Source organism: Polistes dominula, unplaced genomic scaffold (genome assembly GCF_049000335.1).
Source record: "Polistes dominula isolate Pdom_NZ unplaced genomic scaffold, Pdom_raw_medaka contig_15, whole genome shotgun sequence".
NCBI lineage: Eukaryota > Metazoa > Arthropoda > Insecta > Hymenoptera > Vespidae > Polistes > Polistes dominula.
In genome coordinates this window covers 8,750,473-8,770,586 of record NW_028300915.1, presented here as the reverse complement: position 1 = coordinate 8,770,586, position 20,114 = coordinate 8,750,473, and the positions used below count along the sequence as shown (strand labels likewise).

General features: G+C 35.4%; 1 protein-coding gene and 1 long non-coding RNA gene across 2 annotated transcripts; one reads left to right on the top strand and one right to left on the bottom strand.

The window, feature by feature from the left end:
- Positions 1-13,286: 13,286 nt before the first annotated feature.
- LOC149033243 (uncharacterized) lies at positions 13,287-17,034 on the bottom strand. Its single transcript, XM_089170177.1, has 3 exons — positions 16,835-17,034; positions 15,347-15,511; positions 13,287-15,207 (listed from the first exon to the last, which is right to left on the bottom strand). The coding sequence occupies exons 1-3, from the start codon at positions 16,978-16,980 to the stop codon at positions 14,853-14,855; spliced, it is 666 nt and encodes a 221-aa protein (XP_089026303.1). The 5' UTR covers positions 16,981-17,034; the 3' UTR covers positions 13,287-14,852.
- A 1,106-nt stretch (positions 17,035-18,140) lies between these two features.
- On the top strand, positions 18,141-18,864 carry LOC149033242 (uncharacterized). The gene is made up of 2 exons (XR_016175945.1): positions 18,141-18,332; positions 18,423-18,864. It is a non-coding gene; the product is annotated as an uncharacterized LOC149033242 (long non-coding RNA).
- Positions 18,865-20,114: the final 1,250 nt, after the last annotated feature.

Below are 20,114 nucleotides of genomic sequence, written 5' to 3'. Positions count from 1 at the left end.
ATCGAAAATAGTAATTAAAAAGTAAAAAAGAAATACCAATTCATCGAATATAAATATTTATTAACTATCCCGAAATAAATGAAAAAGTGGAATAAAATAAAAAAATAATTGTAGATTTAAGGATTATGATCCCTGATTCAAGAGTTATGCGAGTATGTATGTAAAATTTACAACGTTGAGAGTATCAGTTAGAGGATGGTGCCCTTGAAGGATTATGAACGGTTCCTATTTCGTTGAGTTTACGTGGCTCCAAATGTTCTCGTATGTCGAGTGGAAGGAACGAAGTACTGGTGATGGGAGAGAAGAGGGATCTAAGGGAAAGAGAGAAAAAGGAAACGGGATCACGCCGCGATATGCATACGAAGTAGGCGTTAGACGCGATATTAAAGTAGTTTCTTCTACGAGCGTCAAGAGGTGATACTCACGGACAAATGTCTTCAAATGCTCCGAAACTCAACTCGGCACGTCAAATAATTTCTCCTCTCGTCACCGACTTTCTACTCCAGCCCAGTTCCTCTCAAATATTCTCACTACAAACCCTATCAACGAAAACAGAAAGAATAGCACACAAGTGAACGCCAATTTTGCATCGTTGTCCTAGTTTACAGTTTTTTACGAGAGTGAAAAAGAGAGAGAGAGATAAGGGGAAAGAAAAAGTTTCAAGCATCAATTTATCCAAAACTTGTTGAGAAATTAATTGTGAATAAAATTCATCCATTTTTTGTCCTTTGTTTTCATTTTTTCATAATTTAAGTTGAATCGTTCAAAATCCATTTTTCTCTAGCTGTTTTTTTTTCTATCTCATCTTTCTGTACGTTTTTTTTCTTTTTATCGTACGCAGAGATTCAGAAAAAAAATAAAGAAAAAGAAATCCAATTTAATCTCGGTTCTTAGCAAACTTTCTTTTCCGATCCTTCGAGGACGGTAGTGATTTAAAGTCTGTCGAAAAAAAGGGCACGTTAACGAGTTCCAACGACTCTCTTTAGCCCTTAACGTCTTTCGTAGAATTCACCCTGACATGACGCCCCGATTTAGTTGTCATGACGTTTCTATGAACTTTCGTCTAACGTCCTCTGCTACAATCTCGATGCAATATGAAAGAGCGAAAGAGAGAGAGAGAGAGAGAGAGAGAGAAAAGAAAGAGAAAGAGAGAAAATTTACGATGCTATGGGCACATCTGTTACTTCGAAATAAGGACGATAAAAACTTCGTATGTTTTTCTAGATACTCCCCAACGAAAAAAACAAAACAAAAAATGATCCAAGAAAAAAAAATAAATGCAAGTGAAAAATAATAAAAAAAAGTAGATCAAGATCAATAATCAAATGACAGATGTAGAATAATAAAAAGCAACTGTAAAAGAAAAAAACTTTTTTCTAAAATCCAGAAAATAGATTTTCTAGAACACCTGTAAAATAAAAAAAATTTAGTTACAATAATCGTCAGTATTAAATCATCAAACTCTTTAAAAGATGCATAAGAGAAAATGATCATGACCTTTAGTCAAAAAAATTGTAGTTATCCTTTAAATATCATTTTCGGCGGTCCCTTGGTGAGGTTATTAGCGACTCGTCGGCGTCTACCATATTTCATTTCAATGATGAAGAATTTTTGCATTAGGCTCCGCTGTCCTTTGAGGCGACAATTAAAATATCTCTGTGACATAGCCGCGTCTGCGGCATGAGCTGGCAAGAAGCTGCTGGGATGTTGCCTGTTAGAACTTGGTGGATCACGGGAGACTAAGAGAGGAGAGCCAACCTAACGCCACTTGAGACGCATGAACGGAGGAACGGGAGGACCTAACGACCGGGCTCGAATAAAACGACTCGAGAATTCTGAACCTCTCTCTATCTCCCGCCCCTCTCTTTCTTTCTCTTTCTCTTCAAAAGAATACTCAGAAGGAGGTAAGGCAAGAACAAAAAATTAAAATAAAAATAAAATAAGGAGACTGTGCAATTAAGCGAAAGAGGATCCAACGTAGACAGAAGAATTCTCTTCACCTTTCTTTCTATCTTATTCTTGCTTTTTTCTTTTTTTTCATTTTTCTCTTTCCTCTTTGAATACGTTAAATGATTTTTCGGAACGTTTTGTATTAGTTAATCCCCATTCGCTGTGGAACTGGAATTAACTCGTATCAACTCAAATGTCCTGTTTCCGTTATCTTTCTCTCTCTCTCTCGCTCTTATTGTTGGCTTTAAGTATAATGCTAGTCCGGAAAAGTTTAGAGAAATCTTGGCTAACTATCGAGAGAGAAAGAAAGAGAGAGAGAGAGAGAGAGAGAGAGAGAGAGAGAGAGAGAGAGAGAGATAGAGAGAGAGAGAGAGTAGAAACCATGACTCGAATAGCTAATAGTAAAATTCAATAGGGCTTACAAAGCTTGAATCGCATCGAAACTTCCGCGAGCTTTTAAGCCGCATACTTGGAATAAATTGTTACAGGATTTTTATGTAAGAATAGAAAGCATATGATTTCGGGAAAGCTCTAGGTACTATCATTGTTTTATTTTAAATTACAAACAGTCGTCGTTTGCTAAATATTTTGATCAGAATATGCTAAGATTCTCGATACGATTCAATCGAACTATTAAACATCATAGAAAATATATTCTTTTCTCAAAGTAAAATCGATGGGACGAGTTTTATCTTTAACATAACAGCACAAGTTCACGTGTACACTTGTTATTACCTTAAACACGGTTACAACACCTACGAGTAGAAAATATCCAAAAGGAAAGTTTCATTTCTTCTAGAAACCAGCAAAAAAGAACCAAAATCTCAAGAGAAAAAGTAAAACGCGAGCGTACCCTAAATCTCGAGGGATAGTTCGTTCGATCAATCGAAAGGACCGAACACGAACATTCGCGTCGATTTGTCGAGAATAAGTCGACTTATGTCCCAGGTGTACGAGAGTTATCTCTGTGTGTCCGTACCTATCCACACTCGATTCACCTGAAACGAAGATAAATAGGTTGCGTCCGTCCAGCTTGTAGAATCCTTGTCTCTTCTGAGAATATAGGATTTCCTCTTTCAACTTTCGATTTTTCTCCAAACAACTTTCATCTTCGTTCGCATGTTACAGTTGAGAAATTAGTCCTTTTTTCTATTTTTCCAATCTCTTCTGCTTTACAATCAAATAAATCCTATACAAAGAGAACATTTATTTTCATTAATAATTCAAACATCATACGACACGTAGTTTTCTTTAAAATAACACGTAATATTACATATTTTCGAGAAAAATAAGAAACAATAGGTCCTATTTTCGATTACCCTACAATCCTCCTAATATCCTCTTCTTCTACTTACTTGTAATTTGTGTTCACTAACGGTGACATTTTTTGTGAAAAAGAAAGAAGGATGGTATAATTCTCTTTCTTTCTAACCAGCACGAAATATCGTATAATTTATGCACCCTGAGGGTTCCTTCATAAAGATCAAATATTTTAAAACAAGGGTAAAAGAGCGGAAAGCGGGGAGGTTCTTTAAGCGAAACAACGATGACGAAGCAACCAACTTTCTTCTTTGTTGTTTTTTGCGAAAGATTTAACTTCCGAGAAGAAGGCTTACATCGAAGAGAAAGGAAGTAAGTTGAAAGAAAGATGATAGAGAGAAAGAGAGAAAGAAAATACGCAAGCTTTCTCTGTAATACAAAGGAAAAGCAACATTTTCTTCTTCTTCTTCTTCTTCTTCTTCTTCTTCTTGTCGGTTGTATTCTTCGTCCTTCTTTGAAAGAAACCTGCCGATTTTATCGTGCGATGAAAATAAACTAAACGGGAAGTTCCGTGCCGAGGAGTTCTCACGAAAACTCATCGTAGTACGATCGAAGAGACAACTTTAAAAGTATCGCCACTCTTCTGCTATGAGTTATCGTTACTTCTTCTACGTTTTGTATTGAAGTGTGTCTCGACTAATGGTCTTCCCACGGAGAAAGAGTAAAAGCGAAAGAAAAGAAATGAAAAAGAAAACGAACAAAAGGAAAAGAAATGCAGAAAAAAAAGCTTTTTATTTTGAGTGAATAGTCGAACGTTTTCCTTTCCCCTATTCATTTTTTTTTTACCTTTTTTTTTTATTTATTGTTTTTTTCTTTTTGTCTTTTCTTCATTTCCTCTTTCTCTAACCGCGCTAAGTAAAGGCAAACATTAATGAAGGCGACTCCTTTCGTCGTTTACTTAATGCTTCGTTTCTGACACGAAACTCAATATACTTTCCTTACCGTTTCTATGATTCTGACTTGAACCGATCTTTTCAAAAGCTACGAAGACGCGAATAGACGAACGATCCATTAGCCTGATAAACGTCGGAAAATCTAAAGGTGCCTAATACTTTTTTATTTTGCATTCTCAAGATGGATTAACCAATGGAGAAGCAAATTATCCAAAACGAATAAATCCACAATATGTACCATTTTTGAAGTGAAAACTTCTTTAGAATGGGAGTGACGCCGAAAAAAAGCGAACGGAAACGCGGCGATGAAACGTTTAAAATAGAGACAAACATATAGGATTGAGCCTGTGAGGGAATGAGACAGAATATAGCTATGAAGTTTTTTTTATTCTCGATTTCCTCTTTATGCTCTGCTTCGTAGTTATCGCTCCTGGTTCTATATGTGTGTGTTTGTATACTACTTCATACTACGAAGCGTGGTCTCATATCATCTCGATACTAAACTTGTATGTAGGTAGGAGCGATATAAAGGTAGAAAAATAAACAGAGATAAGCGTGTAGGCGACAAAAGAATAAGGTACAAACGAACCGACGGTCGAAATAAAGACAGAGGGTGTATGGTCTGCTTCGTAAGTGTGTAAGTTGTGTAAATCTGTGTGAGCTGGAAGGTTCTTGAACGATACTGATGCTTTGTTTATTACATCAGACGGGACGTTTTTGAAAATTTGAGAACCGCTTGAAGATGGATATATAGAAGCGGGTATTGAGTTGTCATGAGTAGTCGCCAGTCAGCAATCGTCACCAGTCGTTTTCCGTTGTCATTCAGTTGAAAAAGTTCAGTTGCGTATATCGATTGTTATCATAAAATTGTGAAGCCTTTATTGTATCATTTCTAATACCTATTTTAAATATATTTTATCAGTATGATTAAACTCGGTGTACGTTAACCTCGACCCTCTACACTAAACCCAATTCTACATGTATATATATATATATATATATATTTTTTTTTTCTATCTATCGCTTTCGCATTCGGCATTCTATTTTTATTGATACAATTTGGAAAGTGATAGTTTTTGTTAGCTACCCCATCACAAGATCATACCCCGATGCCCATTGATATTATATATAGTAACAATATTATAATAAATAAATTGTACAATTATCTTACTCTTGATACTATGCATTCGACTTATTCTCTCGAAGCTTGGTTTTAAGAAGGTTTCACTTCTAACACGTGTGATCTGCATACATTATATTTGTTATTTTCTTCTTGTAATCTCAACAAAAAGTTTACTTTTTTAAAATTAGCCTTTGTCAAATTTGCATTGATATTATCCAAAGTTCACTCTGATGGGCTAACACAAACACACAAACACATTTATATATATATATATAGATGAAGTCACACACTTGGAAAAAGAAAAGAAAATGCATGCTCTTGATCGCATTACCTAGCTGCGTCACGTTTTACTACAGGAAACGAGCATCGTTACAGGAAACAGAAAGGTATTAATCCTTGCGAGGACCTCATTTATCATTCAGTCGTAGTACCTTCGGATGCCGTTTAGATACAACATGTCTCGACACTACAAATTATAATATTCGCGTTCTTCTCCTACGACCACTCCTATATTTTCCGTTACAATGACACGTAATTCTTGACGTCTCGCGTACAAACTAGTCGTATAATACGGTACCGATGCTTATCCTTCCATTTAATCGTTTTCCTCGACATAAATGCTTCTAATGAATCATTGATAACACGACAATAATAACAATCGTAAAAAGAGATTTCACATGATACGATCTTACTCATGAGGTCGCTCAAATAACGAGATGAATTTACGAAATAACGATTCGTCTTAAATTTTTTATACAAAATCGGACCAGTTCAGTACGTTCTTCTTTTTTTCCGTAGTTTCCTATTCTTGTAATATCAATAAAAATTCAAGCTAGAAAAAAGGAAAAAGCAAGGAAACAAGAAAAGAATTGAAATAAAGTAAAAGGAAATTTTTGTCAAGCAGAAAAACGAAGGTAGGAGGAACAGGAGGAATTTTTTGCTCGTTATTTGAAAAACTTTCGTGTATACACATAGGAGATATTCGAGGCGGGTAAGTACGCGGTAAATCAGAGCGTAGCTCGTGTGGTCTGCACGCGGGCGCGTGGGTTACACGGGTGCCCGGGCGTTTTCGTTCGCTGGCAGTCAGTTTGCGGAAAATCCACCATTGTTTTCACTTTAGCCGGCCGCTTTAAGCATGCCCCTAGTAATAAATATTCGCACTCGCCCGTAGGATTACGCTCGGCAGGAATAATATTCCCTCTTTGTGAATCCAGCCTCGTTCCTTTGTTGAAACTCGAGCTCGCGCGCCGAATGTCGACGACCAACCACTGGCTTGACGTCGCTTGCCGTCCACGACGAAACCGTACTGCACCGTACCGCACCGTACCGCATCGTACCGTTCCGTATAGCTCCGCATCGCAGTCGACTACGTAACGAAACGCCCTTAGAAATCGTCCTCTTTGTTTTCGGCTAACCCTTGTCAAAATTTTCCCTTAAAGTCGCTGATAGGACGAACGGATTGTTATATTAAATAAATGTAGTGGGGATGATAAATGTTAGCTCACTCTAATTACTCACTAATTTTTTTCTGTTTTTTTAGTTTTATTTTTTTTTTTTTAAGAGAGACAGAGAGAAGGATTTGTTAGTGATATTTAATTTTAATCGACCATGACCGGTCAATTTTCATACCTTATTCTTCTTTTTCCTTTTTCATAAATTGTATTAATCTTTTGCAACATATAAATTGCTACATGGATCTTTCTATCTACGTATCTTTCTTTCTTCTCTTGTTTTTTACCCTCGTTTTTTACCCGCCGAATAAAACGACTCCGAAATTCTTTTTTTATCATCCTGCTTCCACCTGCTTGCAAATAGCTGGGCGTGCCCCTTTATTTGCGAGCAGCAATCCCTCGGATAGAAAGAATTCTTTATTAATGAATGATGATCTAGAAAAGTAGTTGGAAAATTTGCTTGCTGTTAGAAGAACGACGACAATAACAACAACAATAACGACTACAACTACGACAACGACAACGACAACGACAACGACAACGACAACGACAACGACAACAACAACGACAATGACAATACAACAACAACGAAAATGACAACGACGACGACGACGAAGACGAGGACGAGAATGATGAGGAGCATAACATAAGAGAGTATTTTGCGTTGAAAAGGCGGGAAAACGTCGCGATTACGAGTCTCCAGTGAATAGGCAATTTGCCGGGTAAAGAAATAGGCGAGTGCGAAGAGTTTAACTGTGGTGTACCTTTAAAACCGTTATAATTTTTACCTCGTAAAACGGAACAAATATAACATTTTTTGTAAATCTTATACCAACGCGTATTCTTATATAACGAGAATCTTCTAATCCTTATTTTTTCTCGTTTGAAGAATTTTAATATTTCGTAAGTACACATTATTCACATTTATTATTTATTTCATATAATTCTTTTATTTTTAGACAGTTTTAAATTCGAAGAATCATCGAGCGTTCTACTTAAGAAACGATCAGACTCATAAAGACGCCCAGCAGGATTGGGCGATTACGGGAAACAATTTCGCCCACGTGCTTTTAAATCTAACCTTACTCGAGCTGCTTTTACTACTTTCTTACTCGACTTGGTTAACATTTAGGTATGCGGTGCGTTAAGATTGTAGCAGTGAGCAAAATCCGTAATTCCATGGGCCGACCTCCGGCAACTATTTTAACAACCGCGTATCACGAATCCGCACTTTTGAAAGGCCTTCATCCGTGTAAAAGCATCAGCAATTCGGCGCTAATTATGAATAACGTCAGCTTTTAAACGTGCTCGTGACACGCCAACTAGCCTATTTGTGTCTCTCTTTCTTGTTGCTTCTTCTTTTGTTTTTGTTACTTTTTTGTGTTTTTCTTCCTTCCCTTACTTTCGCGAACCTTAGTTTTCTCGGAGTAGGAGAAACGAGGTTGTAAACTCACTTTAAGGATAACCGCCTCGTTAACGACAGCAAATTGACGTCGGTGCAAAGCAGAAGGTGATATAGTAAATCCCTATACTTTCAACTTCATCGTATTTAAAATGGTGAACGTTCGCGATGTCTCTTTGAAGCGACAGTCTTCGCAGAATGTTTAATTATCCTTACGTCGAGAAGATCCGCTTTCTCTCCACTTTTACGAGATATCAAACAATCTGTTCCATTTCTTCTCGGCTACTACGATCCTAAGAAGACGAATCAAATTTATCGTTATTGCTTCGTGTTAAAGGATATCCGTTATCGTTAATCGCTTTTCGACGTTATCGACTACAATCTTGCTCATAAATTGTCTATAACGGATCTTAGATCGGTTTCAAGTGTAGTCAGAAAAATGAAATGAATTGTAAAGATTAGAAAAAAGATATCGCGAAATTCTTTACAACGATCAAACGATCATTAACGTTTTGATAAATTGCAGTAGCAATTTATCAATACAGAGAAAGACAGAGATAGAGAGAGAGATAGAGAGATAGAGAGACAGATGTATCATGGTTGAATTTAATTACCAAAACGTTTCATGAATATTAGTTGTTTGATGGAAAATTGATAGCATATCGTTGGATAATCTCAGGCCATTTTCAGCTAGCTAACCAACCCTATTCGGGGTAATCGACCATCCGAAATTCAAAGACGATCTTCTTGGCGACCCACAAAATCCAAGATTTCGATCGAACGACCCTTCGACACACACACGCCTTCGAAGACCTCGACAATCCTCCTATAATCTCCACTCTGATCGTGATCGAGCCTAATGCGAGATAGCCCAAACGAGAGTTTACGATTCCAAGCCGAGGAAATGTAGAATTATCGTCGCACCTCGGAAGCCCCATCGATGAGATTCTAAGGCGATGGATAGTCAAAATTGCTTCGTCTGGATCTACTTATCTACCTACCTACCTACCTACCTATTCTCTCAGTCCTGTAATTTAACATTTTCGATCGGCGAATTATCTCGAGTATGATTCCATGTACACGGCTATTTTGAGATTTGAATCGTATATTAGGAAATCCTGATTCAACTTACCTACCAATTTCGATCTTTGATACAATTTCGAGATTCATATGAATAAACACGCGATTTTCTTTTACAACTAAAAATATGAATATTTTATTATTGTACTAGATTCTATAAATATAATAATAATAATAATAATAATAATAATAATAATAATTAAAAAGAAAAGAAATGGCTTCGAAAGGTATTCTTGTGCAGATTGGGTTTCGAAATTCGAAAAAATGGAGAAAGAAAAATCTCTCCAAGAGATTGGAGAGACCACCAAGTTAATACTCCTTCCTCTATCTCTTCTTCTTCATTTTTTCCTATAAGATACGAAAACGAGTAGAACAAGCCGCAATAACGCGAAGTATATTCTCGCGAATTCTCTCGATTACTTCGAACATCTCATTCCACTCTGGACTCCATCTTACCGGACCTCTTTAGATCCATTCATACTCGCGGCCAGTCAGCATCTTCGAAATTACATCGGCTAATGAACTGCCCAACCTTTCTCTCAACCGTTCCAACGTTCACAATTTCTTCGTTTCATAACTTTTATATTATTTTCTTTTATTTGTTCCATAAATTTCGTCGATATGAAATGAAAATATTATTGAATGAACGATTGAACGAATTTTCTCTCTTCTTTTTTCACTTTTTTTCAATTCACAATTAGACATTCTCGTTTCTGGGGAAACATAATCGTCAGTTAGCTAGTTATCTTTCGCAAAATTTGCTCCTTTCACGATCTATTCTTTCTAACGATCAAGTAATAATGGTAAATGCTAAGTCGGACAACGTAGTTTTAACGATCAACGATAAGAGACTAACGAAGGAATCGAGAGGTTGGTAAGTATGAGGTTAATCTTCAAATTGGATCTTCCTATTCTCGAAATGTTCGAACTTTCTTTCGTAAGGTGCACGATCAAACCCTAAGAAGAAAAGAAAAGAAAAAGAGTAAGAAGGATCCTCGAGGAAAGCTCGATCTTTAAAGTTTCGTGACGCTGACGGTGACTAACGTTCGCGTTCCCAATCAAGGGGAGATATGACAAAGGGAAGGTGAGGAAGAATAAAAATCACTTTATCTTTTTTCTCCTCTCCTCTGTTCTCTTCTCTTCTCTATTTTATCGCTATCTCTCTTTCTTTCTCTTCAGTGGCGCAACGAGTTGGTCGTTTCAACCGCCTCCATGCTTGGCCACGTCGTACATAAAAGCATACAAACTCACGGAACCATACGTACCGGGTGTCGTACTCTTGGTTGAAAGTAGTTGAAAAAAAAAGAGAGAGAGAAAGAGAGAGCATGGCTATAAGGATTAAAAAAGAAAAAAGAATAAAGAGAGAAAGGTAGAGAGAAGAGCATGAATCGGTCGTAAGATCGGAGCGAGTGCTCTCGAAAGAATTTATGCTACCGCTCGACTTGGTGCGTCCGACGTGCCTTATCTTCATTCTCGAAGCTGATGCCGATAACGCCCTCGAATGGTCCCCGTACCGGATAGTGCTGCTACGAGAAGAGTAGTATACGAATAAAGAAAGAAAGAAAGAGTAAGAGAGAGGGAGAAAAACGAGAGTGTTAAGAGAAGTCTCTCTTCTAGCGGAAGGAGAGTGGCTTGAATCGAAGGACGTGACGTGACGTAAGTGCGTGTAGGAGAGTCGCTTTTATCCTGTCGTTGCCAGACGTGCGAAGCCAAATGCACGAGCCAACTATGATTTCACGATAAAAGAAAGACTCCTACTCCTCCTTCTACTTATTCTTCCAAGGTGAGAGCCAAACACAACTGCCGAACTAGGGGAGCTCGTATAGGTTGTACAACTTTGGGGAAAAACTTTTCTCCTTTTTCTTATCTTTTATCAAACGGAAGGAAAGAAAAGTCTATTTTGCTAAATCGAGGAGGTCCTTTAATGTCGATCACACGATCGAATTTGTATTCTTTTTTTTCTTCTTTTTTCTTTTTTTTTGTATACGCGATTCATCATTTTCTCTAGGTTGTAGAAAATAATCGATTATCGAACGCGTTGAGTGTCCTCATTTCTTTATCTAACATGATGTGAGCGACATATAATTTAACTTCGTAGTATCCCGTGGAATGAAATTAATTGATAATATCAGTTAATTGCATAAATTCGTTGAACATTTGCGAGAAAGAGAAAGAGAGAGAAAGAGAGAGAGAGAGAGAAAGAAAGAGATAGAGAGGACCGAGAGTAAACTAAATAGGAGTCCCTCGAGGTACAATTTTTAAGACCGACGTTCGTAGCAGGTTTTACAAAGTAAACGACAAATCGCTGGCTCTTCTATCAACCCAGTGACAAGGACCTAGACGGAGATTAGCAACTTAGTATATACCAACCTCCCCATTCGCACGGATTGCTAGTTGCAATTTCTACTCTCGTGCTTATTCGAAAGAGGCTAACTATCCGGTTAAATTCAGCGAATGCAAATGAGCTGGGCTACAAAGATAACGATGAGAATTTTCTTTTTGCTTCCTTTTTTTCTTCTTTTTCTTTTTGTTTCTTTGTTTTCTTCTTTTTTTTCTTCTTCCTCGAGATTCCTTTTAACAAGTTGAAATTAGGATCGAGAGAAGTGTCAGCTGTGAAATTGAATTCAACCGATTGTAAAACGAATCCTAAGTGCAGCCAATTAGCTCGGTGGTAGGACTTGTTTGGTAATTACAATATATAATCAACGATAGATTTTGCATCTGAAGTACCAAATACACCCACTTTTCTCAATAAAATGTAGTAAAATATTACGAGATTTTAAAGCGCGTAACGATTTTCCGAGAGAATTACAATATTGAGGGAATGAAGGACAACACAATCGATTGAAAGTTTAACTTATAGTTTGTTCATTCTATATAGCAGTGGTTCCCAAACTCCCAAAGAAAAAATTGCACTCATATGATCTTTTTTTTACTGCACACATGCACACTTAAAGTTCCAATTCACCGTTCACCTGTGGTCGTGTCATCGCCCCCCTTTCATCGCCCATTAGCACACCAGGCGCTTTCTTAGATACCATTTTCGAAATAAGATTTTCAAGTTCTAAACGTACTTATACAAAAAAGCCTAAATGATCATCCAAAAAAAGTTTATCCTCTCCGTAGGATGAGAATTTCTTTATAATATTTTATTACTATTTACACAATATCAATATACCGGCATTGTTGTGTAGCGTAGTATAGCAGCGCGGGTCGGCCTCTGCTGACGTTTTCTTTTCTTTTAGTTATTCATTTTCCCCACCCCCAAAGTTCACCTGTGGTCGTCATCGCCCCCTGGATCGCTTCATCGCCCACTTTGGGAACCACTGCTTTAGAGCGAGCTCTCAGAGCTAACTAGAACTGTAACCGTTAATCCGTACTGCGACTAACCGACGTATGTACATTGTAATGAAACGAATAAAATCACATCGATTATTACCGACACATTGAAATAAATTAATAAATATTTTGAAGGCTCGATAATTATATTATTTACCATTCGTTCATTAAATATTTATCGTATTCTTTTTATTTGTGAATTCTTAAAAAATTCATTATTACTTCAAGCTCTCTTTCTTTCAACTCTTCTCATCATTCTTTTCTCCTTTTATTCTTTATTCGGTTAGTCGTAGTACGGATTAACGGTTACGACTCTAGTTAGCTCGTAGAGCCCGCTCTAAAGCAGTGGTTCCCAAAGTGGGCGATATCGCCTCCTGGTGGGCGATGAAGCGGTCCAGGGGGACTATGACGACCACAGGTGAACTTTGGGGGTGGGGGAAATAAACTATTAAAAAGGAAAAAATGTCAACGGAGGTCGACCCGCGCTGCTATACTACGCTGCACAACAATACCGGTATATCGAAACTGTATCAATAGTAATAAAATATTAGAAAGAAATTCTCATCCTATGGAGAGGATAAACTTTTTTTGGATGATTATTTAGGCTTTTTTGTATAAGTACGTTTAGAACTTGAAAATCTTATTTCGAAAACGGTATCTAAGAAAGTGCAATATTTATTTTTTAATTAATTTTCAAGGGGGCGATAGGTAATATTTTTTCAGGAAAGGGGACGATAGGACAAAAAAGTTTGGGAACCACTACTCTTAAGGAAAAGGTGCGAGAGAAAGAGAGAGAGAGAAAGAGAGAGAGAATGAGTGTAAATAAAAGTGAGTGAGAAGGAGAGAAAGTGAAAGAGAGAGAAAGAAATGGAGGAAGAGAGAGAGAGAAAGAGAGAGAGGGAAAGAGAGAGAGAAAGAGAGAGAAATCCGTGCCAGTTTAAATGCATTTGTATTTGCATTTACATCGACCCCGTCGAGCGGATAACACAGACGAGCGTCTAAATTGCCACCAAGCAACGAGTCGAGCGATGAGTCGAGCGAAGCGCAACCGTCTCAGTGGATTCCTCGGAAATAATGTCGTTAATAAAAGCGTTTGGCGGTTCTCTTGATCTCCTCGAAATTTAATGAACAAGTCATCATGTACAACTTTACCTTGCTCTTCAACACGTTTTAATGAAATACTCCTAATTCCAACTTAATGAAAGTATTCGCCGATTATATTAATCTTCAAATCTGTTATTTATTGAGTCAAGTTATTTTCACATTTTTTTCTAGTATTATGCATTATTTGTTTTTTTTTTTTTAATATATTTATTAATATGTACTAAGCGATATCTTAATTATTAAGGGGACCGAAAAATAATTAAAATTTTTCTTTGTTGGCGAAAAACATTTATTTATTAAAGAAATTTTAAATACTGATCAACACAACATTTTTTTTATCATTTTTTAACACTTTTTGCCTTACATAAAGGAAATTGTTCAATTCCCATTTTAAAAAGTCCTTGGATTTTTCATTGACACAAACTAAATGTAAGGGTACTTCTTGAAGTATGTACAGTTTATATTGCTGATAAGCTTGAGCGGCAGCGGCCGACTCGATCCGAATTGATTCGAATCGATCCGAATTTCTTCGCATGATTCCTTTTTGTTTTACAGTAGTTAGTCGTCGTATATATAGCTCCACATGATGTAGACGCGTTTGCGCTTGGTCTTTGATGACCATTAAAATATTTAAGTTTTGAAATTAATTGGTTATAATAAATAATAATAGTTGTAATGTCAAGTTTGTTATCATGCAACCAACCCGATCCACAACCAATTTGAATAAAATTTAACAGTACTCATTGAAGAAATTTTGATTACTTTTTGGTACCCCTAATATATTATTGCAGAAAGGTTTCAAATAAATGTGTTCCTGAAATTTATATTGGATCATATACAATCAAAAAAAATTATATATAACGTAAATAAATTAATATGTAAGCTTGACGTAATCTTACGTATGATGTAAGATAGAGACCCTATAGGAGGGACAAAAATTACCGCTAAAATGTAAGAATAATTAATAATTTAAAAACAGTATGAAAGCTGTAGCGTTTACTGTAGTAAATAAAAGGTTAGATTATAGCCACAGTAGATCAAACTTTAAATAATATTGGCAAGCAGATAAAGTACGATGTAACATTATCAATTTTGAATTTTAATTTTAATAAAAATTCAAAATTTTCAAAAGTAACACCCGCAACATCAATTAACTCATGATTTTTAGTTATTGATGAAAATCCTGCAAATCATGAATCATCAGCTTGACTTTCTTGATCAACAAATGTCTTTTGAACTGTCCCACATTTTGTTGTTACATATTTTTTATTAGTATAATTAACTTTGGTTGCTCCAGTAACTTCTGTAATTTCCGTTTGAGTTTTAGCATGAGATATTTCATCTTTGATGTATCTGTTGCAAATAAATATTTGAGAATTTACATCAAAATTTGAGGAAAAGTCTACTTGACACCCTTGGTCGACTTTCTGTGGTGATACTAGTGGATTTTCAATCATTATTTCAACAAATTCATTAATTGGTGGCTCAGTATAAGATGTTGATGATAATTTATTTTTCATTCGACGATCCTTTAAAAGCTTGTACCTGAAAAAATCATTATATTACAATTTTTATATTTAACTTTCAAAAATAACAAAATTAAATTTTGCAATAATTAATTTTTTTGTATGAAATATAATTTATTAATCATTTTTAATTATATTTTTTATTACTAACTATTTACCTGTTCTCACCAGAAAGTTCATTCACTTTTCGATACTTGTAAATTGGAGGAAATATTGTAGGAATATAGCTAGGACTTAACTCCTCTTCGGATTTTTTGCCTCCAATAAAATGATTACTACAAATATAATCGTATGATTTGGGAATCCACTGTAATCCATCAGGACTTCATGAAAAATTATAAAATATTACTGATACATTTAATTATTTGAGATATAACAAATAATGTACGATCCGAAAGGATCGTACGGTAATTAGCGGTATTCGAAATTCGCGCGCGTCCGCTTCCATCGATTAGGATTCTAGATCGATACTCATTGTGAGCATCGATCAATTACCAGTAACTATTGAGGCGCTCTTCTAGTTACCCCCACCTCTCGCATCCCCACTTCTCAATCCCCTAGTGCATCTAGTACATGGCCCCTGCTGGGCCAGTACAAAGGGACATTCCAGTGCTGTCAGATCGTGGGTAAATCTTACCCTCTCCCTGTGCCACTGGGATTGCACACAATAAAAGTTTTCCATGTCCGTGTGTTTGGGATTTCGAGGAAAGCCGAGTGTAACCGAAGTTGGCGGTTGGCCACGAAGTGGCACATTATGAAAGCGACTCGTGTCCATGTGTTCGGACGACACGAGTCGCTTTCATAGTGTGCCACTCCGGCGTGCCCGCCAACTTCGGTTACATTCGACTTCTTTCGACATCCCAAACACACGGACATGGAAAACTTTCATTGTGTGCAATCCCAGTGGCACAGGGAGAGGGTAAGATTTACCCACGATCTGACAGCACTGGGACATTCATCCTATTTCTTCACCGGACGCCTACGACTACACATCTTCAAGGATTATAGAGGCCATATTGGACAAAGGTTTTAAGAATTCACAAAGGACAACGAAGAGAATATCCTAATCTTCAAGACTCATGAAAGTGAGCCCATTCAACATCACAACCCTTAAGGTTGTGATCGCTATACTTGAGGAGTGCGAAAGGTGAGATCTTTCCAATATATATATATATATATATATATTTCACATCGACGGTATTTTCCCACGTAGTAACACCACGTGGTGCACTCTTATTGTATAATCAAATATCATCCAGGGTTTTTATGTTGCAAGGCTTTTCCCTGACGAGCCAATAAAAATAGGCATTGTTTCTTTGATTGGCTCAATCACGTGTTTTATTTTACACCTTAACCTAACCCTTTATTCTCCACTTCATAGCATATACAAATTGCCAGAGGACTCTGAGTTGAGGAATTTCGGCCATAACAAATAATTTTTTATAATGAAATATAAAATTGAAAAAAAAAATTAATTCTTACAATAAGTAATTGTAAAGAATTAAATGCAGCTTGATTATTCACTAACTTTTAATTACTAATTAAAAATTTAAATTTTATGTTTTTATTTAACTTACTAATATTAGAACACAAGCTATTTTCAGTATCATTGATGTTACTAAAATGAAGGTTAGGATACTACGTACTTTTGCCTCCTCACTGCAGCTACCCACATTATTCTTTGATTGATTTTCCATTTGGCAGTCGGAAATTTATAAAATTTACAATCACTTTTTGCACTCGTATTTTTACAATTTACTACACAGCAACTGCGATGGCTATTTCTACCCATTTTTTTAAAGATATAAAATTAATTATCACACATATGTTTTGTTAACTCCAAAATAAAAAACACCGTCCTTTACTGCCAAAGTTATCCACTGCGTGCGCTAGTGTCCACTTCGGCTTCCCCTACCATGACTTCGCACGGAGCGGATAGGGTCCCTAATGTAAGATAGGGATCCTGTAGGAGGGACGTGCCAAAGAATTTTATGGGACCGGAACTCATGTAGTCACGTGATTGCGCGCGAATGAATCAAATATTTTAAATAGCATAAAAGTTGTATATAGTAATAGTGAATAGTGTAGGGAGTAGAGTGGTGAATTGGTTTAGAAAAAATTAAGAAATAATGAATTGCATCAAATACAAAAAAAAATGAACCATATTTAATAATAATTAAAAATTTATATTAAAATAGAATAGGTTACACAAAAAATTATTATAAATTCAAATAGAAAGATTCAATTAAGTTTGATTTGATAAAAGGCATTACAGTATTTGAAATTTAAAAACAACTTTAGGAATTTATACAATTTTGATAAATACAATTATCTACTATATATATTATATTTACAATTATTTTAATCACTCGTACAATTTGTTTTTAATTTCCAATATTAATAAATCAGCTAGGATTCCTGGGTATTATATGTTCATAAAATGGCATCAACATCAATTACCAATTTTCGATAATTGTAATAAAAGCTACTTTCTGGAAATATATTCCTAGAAAAATAAAAAAAGCGTATAATATTTGAATGATTAATATTTTAGTATTTTATATTTAGTATTTTAATATTTGGTTATTATTGTTTTAAATAGTTAGTATTTTCGTTAGTTTTAAAATATTTTACTAATCTTAATATATGTAAATTACGTGTCAAGTTGTTTGTCCGCAATGAACTCCTAAACTACTAAACCGATTTTAATAAAATTTTGCACGCTTTGTGCAATGTCATCCAACTTGAAAGATAGAATATTTTATATCTCAATTTATTAAATCGCAATATTATTTTATTGCGAATTATTTGTATATTAACAAAGAGTCATGATTATCTCTGTTAGTTCGACAAGATTCTAACAGATGGTGGTATAAGGTAATTCGTTGACTAGATTGAGTAAGCGTCCAATAGATGGCGCCATGTTAAAAGTACAAACGTTTTATGTAACCTACAATTTATTAGTATAACCACGTGTATTTGGTGCTGGCATAATCGGCTACGTGTTACTGAGGCGAAATAAGTTAAATTGACATTATCGTAAACGTAATACAATGAAATTAAATTTTTCTTGGTTTTGCAATTTTTAGTACTTTAGTGTGCTTTTAGTGCTTTATTAAAACTCTTCTATTAAAATAAATACATGTAAATATTATTATATCATGTCACATAATTATATTATTATTATATCATTATAACAGGAATGAAGCGTTGTAGTCAAAGTATACTTTCTAGATGCCATCAAAAAAATCCAACCTCAATAATGCGCGGAGCAAAGAGGCACGACGCAAACGTGTTGAAAGAGCTCATCAGTCGGCAGAACAAATCATAGCAAGGAATGCGGCTCAAAGAGTCAGGACAGCAGAGCGTCGTGCACACGAATCTCAAGAACAGCGTGACGAACGTCTGCGACAAACTATAGCGAGAACAAGAGCGGCACGTGAACAAAACATAGTAGTCCAGTCAAAATAGCCCTGAAATCGGGTTTTTGAGCTATACGGCTGAAAAAATATGGAAATTATCAGAAAAATGCGTAGAAAACTGTGGGCAAAGTAAAAAAGTTCTCAACCACCGGGAAAGGGGTGAAAAAAATTAAAAACTACCCCAAAATACGATTTTTGGATTATATGTTGAAAATATCAAAAAAAGTTTCAAATAAAAGTTGTAGAGCATAAAATTTTAGGCCTATCTATATCAGACCATTTTTCCCCTAAAACGCACCCTTTCACCCCTACGACGGTTCAAAGTACTCAAAAAATGAAAATTCAATAAAAAATATAAAAATTGGACTTTTAAAATTTTTTTTTTTAATTATGTTTAAAAAACTACAAAGAACAATCGTAGGGAAACAAAAAAATTTTTTTTTCATCCCTTCTATTAAAAATCAAGGGGTGAAAACGGTTTTTGCTCGATATTTCGCTTAAAACGGGTTATTTAAAAAAATTTTCTTTTTCATATGAATTTTTAATTTATTTTTTAAATTTTGGTGTTGAATTTATATTTATAAATATTTACCTGTAGGAAATATCCCAATTTAAAGACAGGTAATTACTCCCTTAGTCCTACGCCTTTGTAGAAAGAAACAGAAAATGAAGCTATCCTGCTCTTACTCATTGTGACGTAGTTCGCCATGGCACGCATGCGCAAACTCCTAACTTCCATGCGTGCAAGAGATATAGACAACCTATTGTTAGCTTCGTCTAAATGTAAACAGTATAATGCGATGAAACCCTTTTTCTTAAATATATTCTCTTTTTCTTCTATATTCTCTATAGCTCGAGAGTCTCGCGCGCATCTGTGACAGCATGATAGATTTTTGAAAATATCTCAAAAAGTAAGCGAGATAAAGCGATTTTGTATTAATTATGTTTTGTAGACAATTTTATTTGCTACAAAAAAGGTTCAGTACTAAAATATATTATCTTCCTCACTTTTCGAGATATATTAAAAAAATATGATTACTCTCTTACCTGATACTTTTTATTAAGTTTCACCACTGACAAGGACAGCGCAAGGTCTTGCCCTCTCGGATTTTGTTCAAATTTTGCAGGATGATAGATTTTGCTTACCTTTTTACGAATATATAGTGTTATAGGAGCCACTACTCAATAATTTTTGAGATATTTTCCATTAAAAATGCTTATGAGGCTATCTAGTGTTTAAATTTACTTCTGAAGTAAGCAATGGTATATAATAGGTTTAGGATAATGACAACGATTCGGCGATTCGTTCCAATAGTGGGCCGAGTCTTTTAGGGTTCGAATCTTGGGAGGTAAATTTTTTTTTTTTCTATTTTTATATGTAAAGATACATAATAGAGTTTAAATAAGTTGAAAATGAAATGTCTTAAATGACTAGAAACCTTATAAGAGTTTTTTTTTTTATTAGCATTTGTATATGTTCTCAATTCTCACTATTTTCAAAATA

Coding starts and splice junctions, on each gene's coding strand:
- LOC149033243 (XM_089170177.1), bottom strand. CDS start 16,980: ATGGGTAGAAATAGCCATCGCAGTTGCTGTGTAGTAAATTGTAAAAAT. Junction 15,512..16,834: donor GCTGCAGTGAGGAGGCAAAA/GTACGTAGTATC, acceptor TTTTTCATGAAG/TCCTGATGGATTACAGTGGA. Junction 15,208..15,346: donor GAACTTTCTGGTGAGAACAG/GTAAATAGTTAG, acceptor TGATTTTTTCAG/GTACAAGCTTTTAAAGGATC.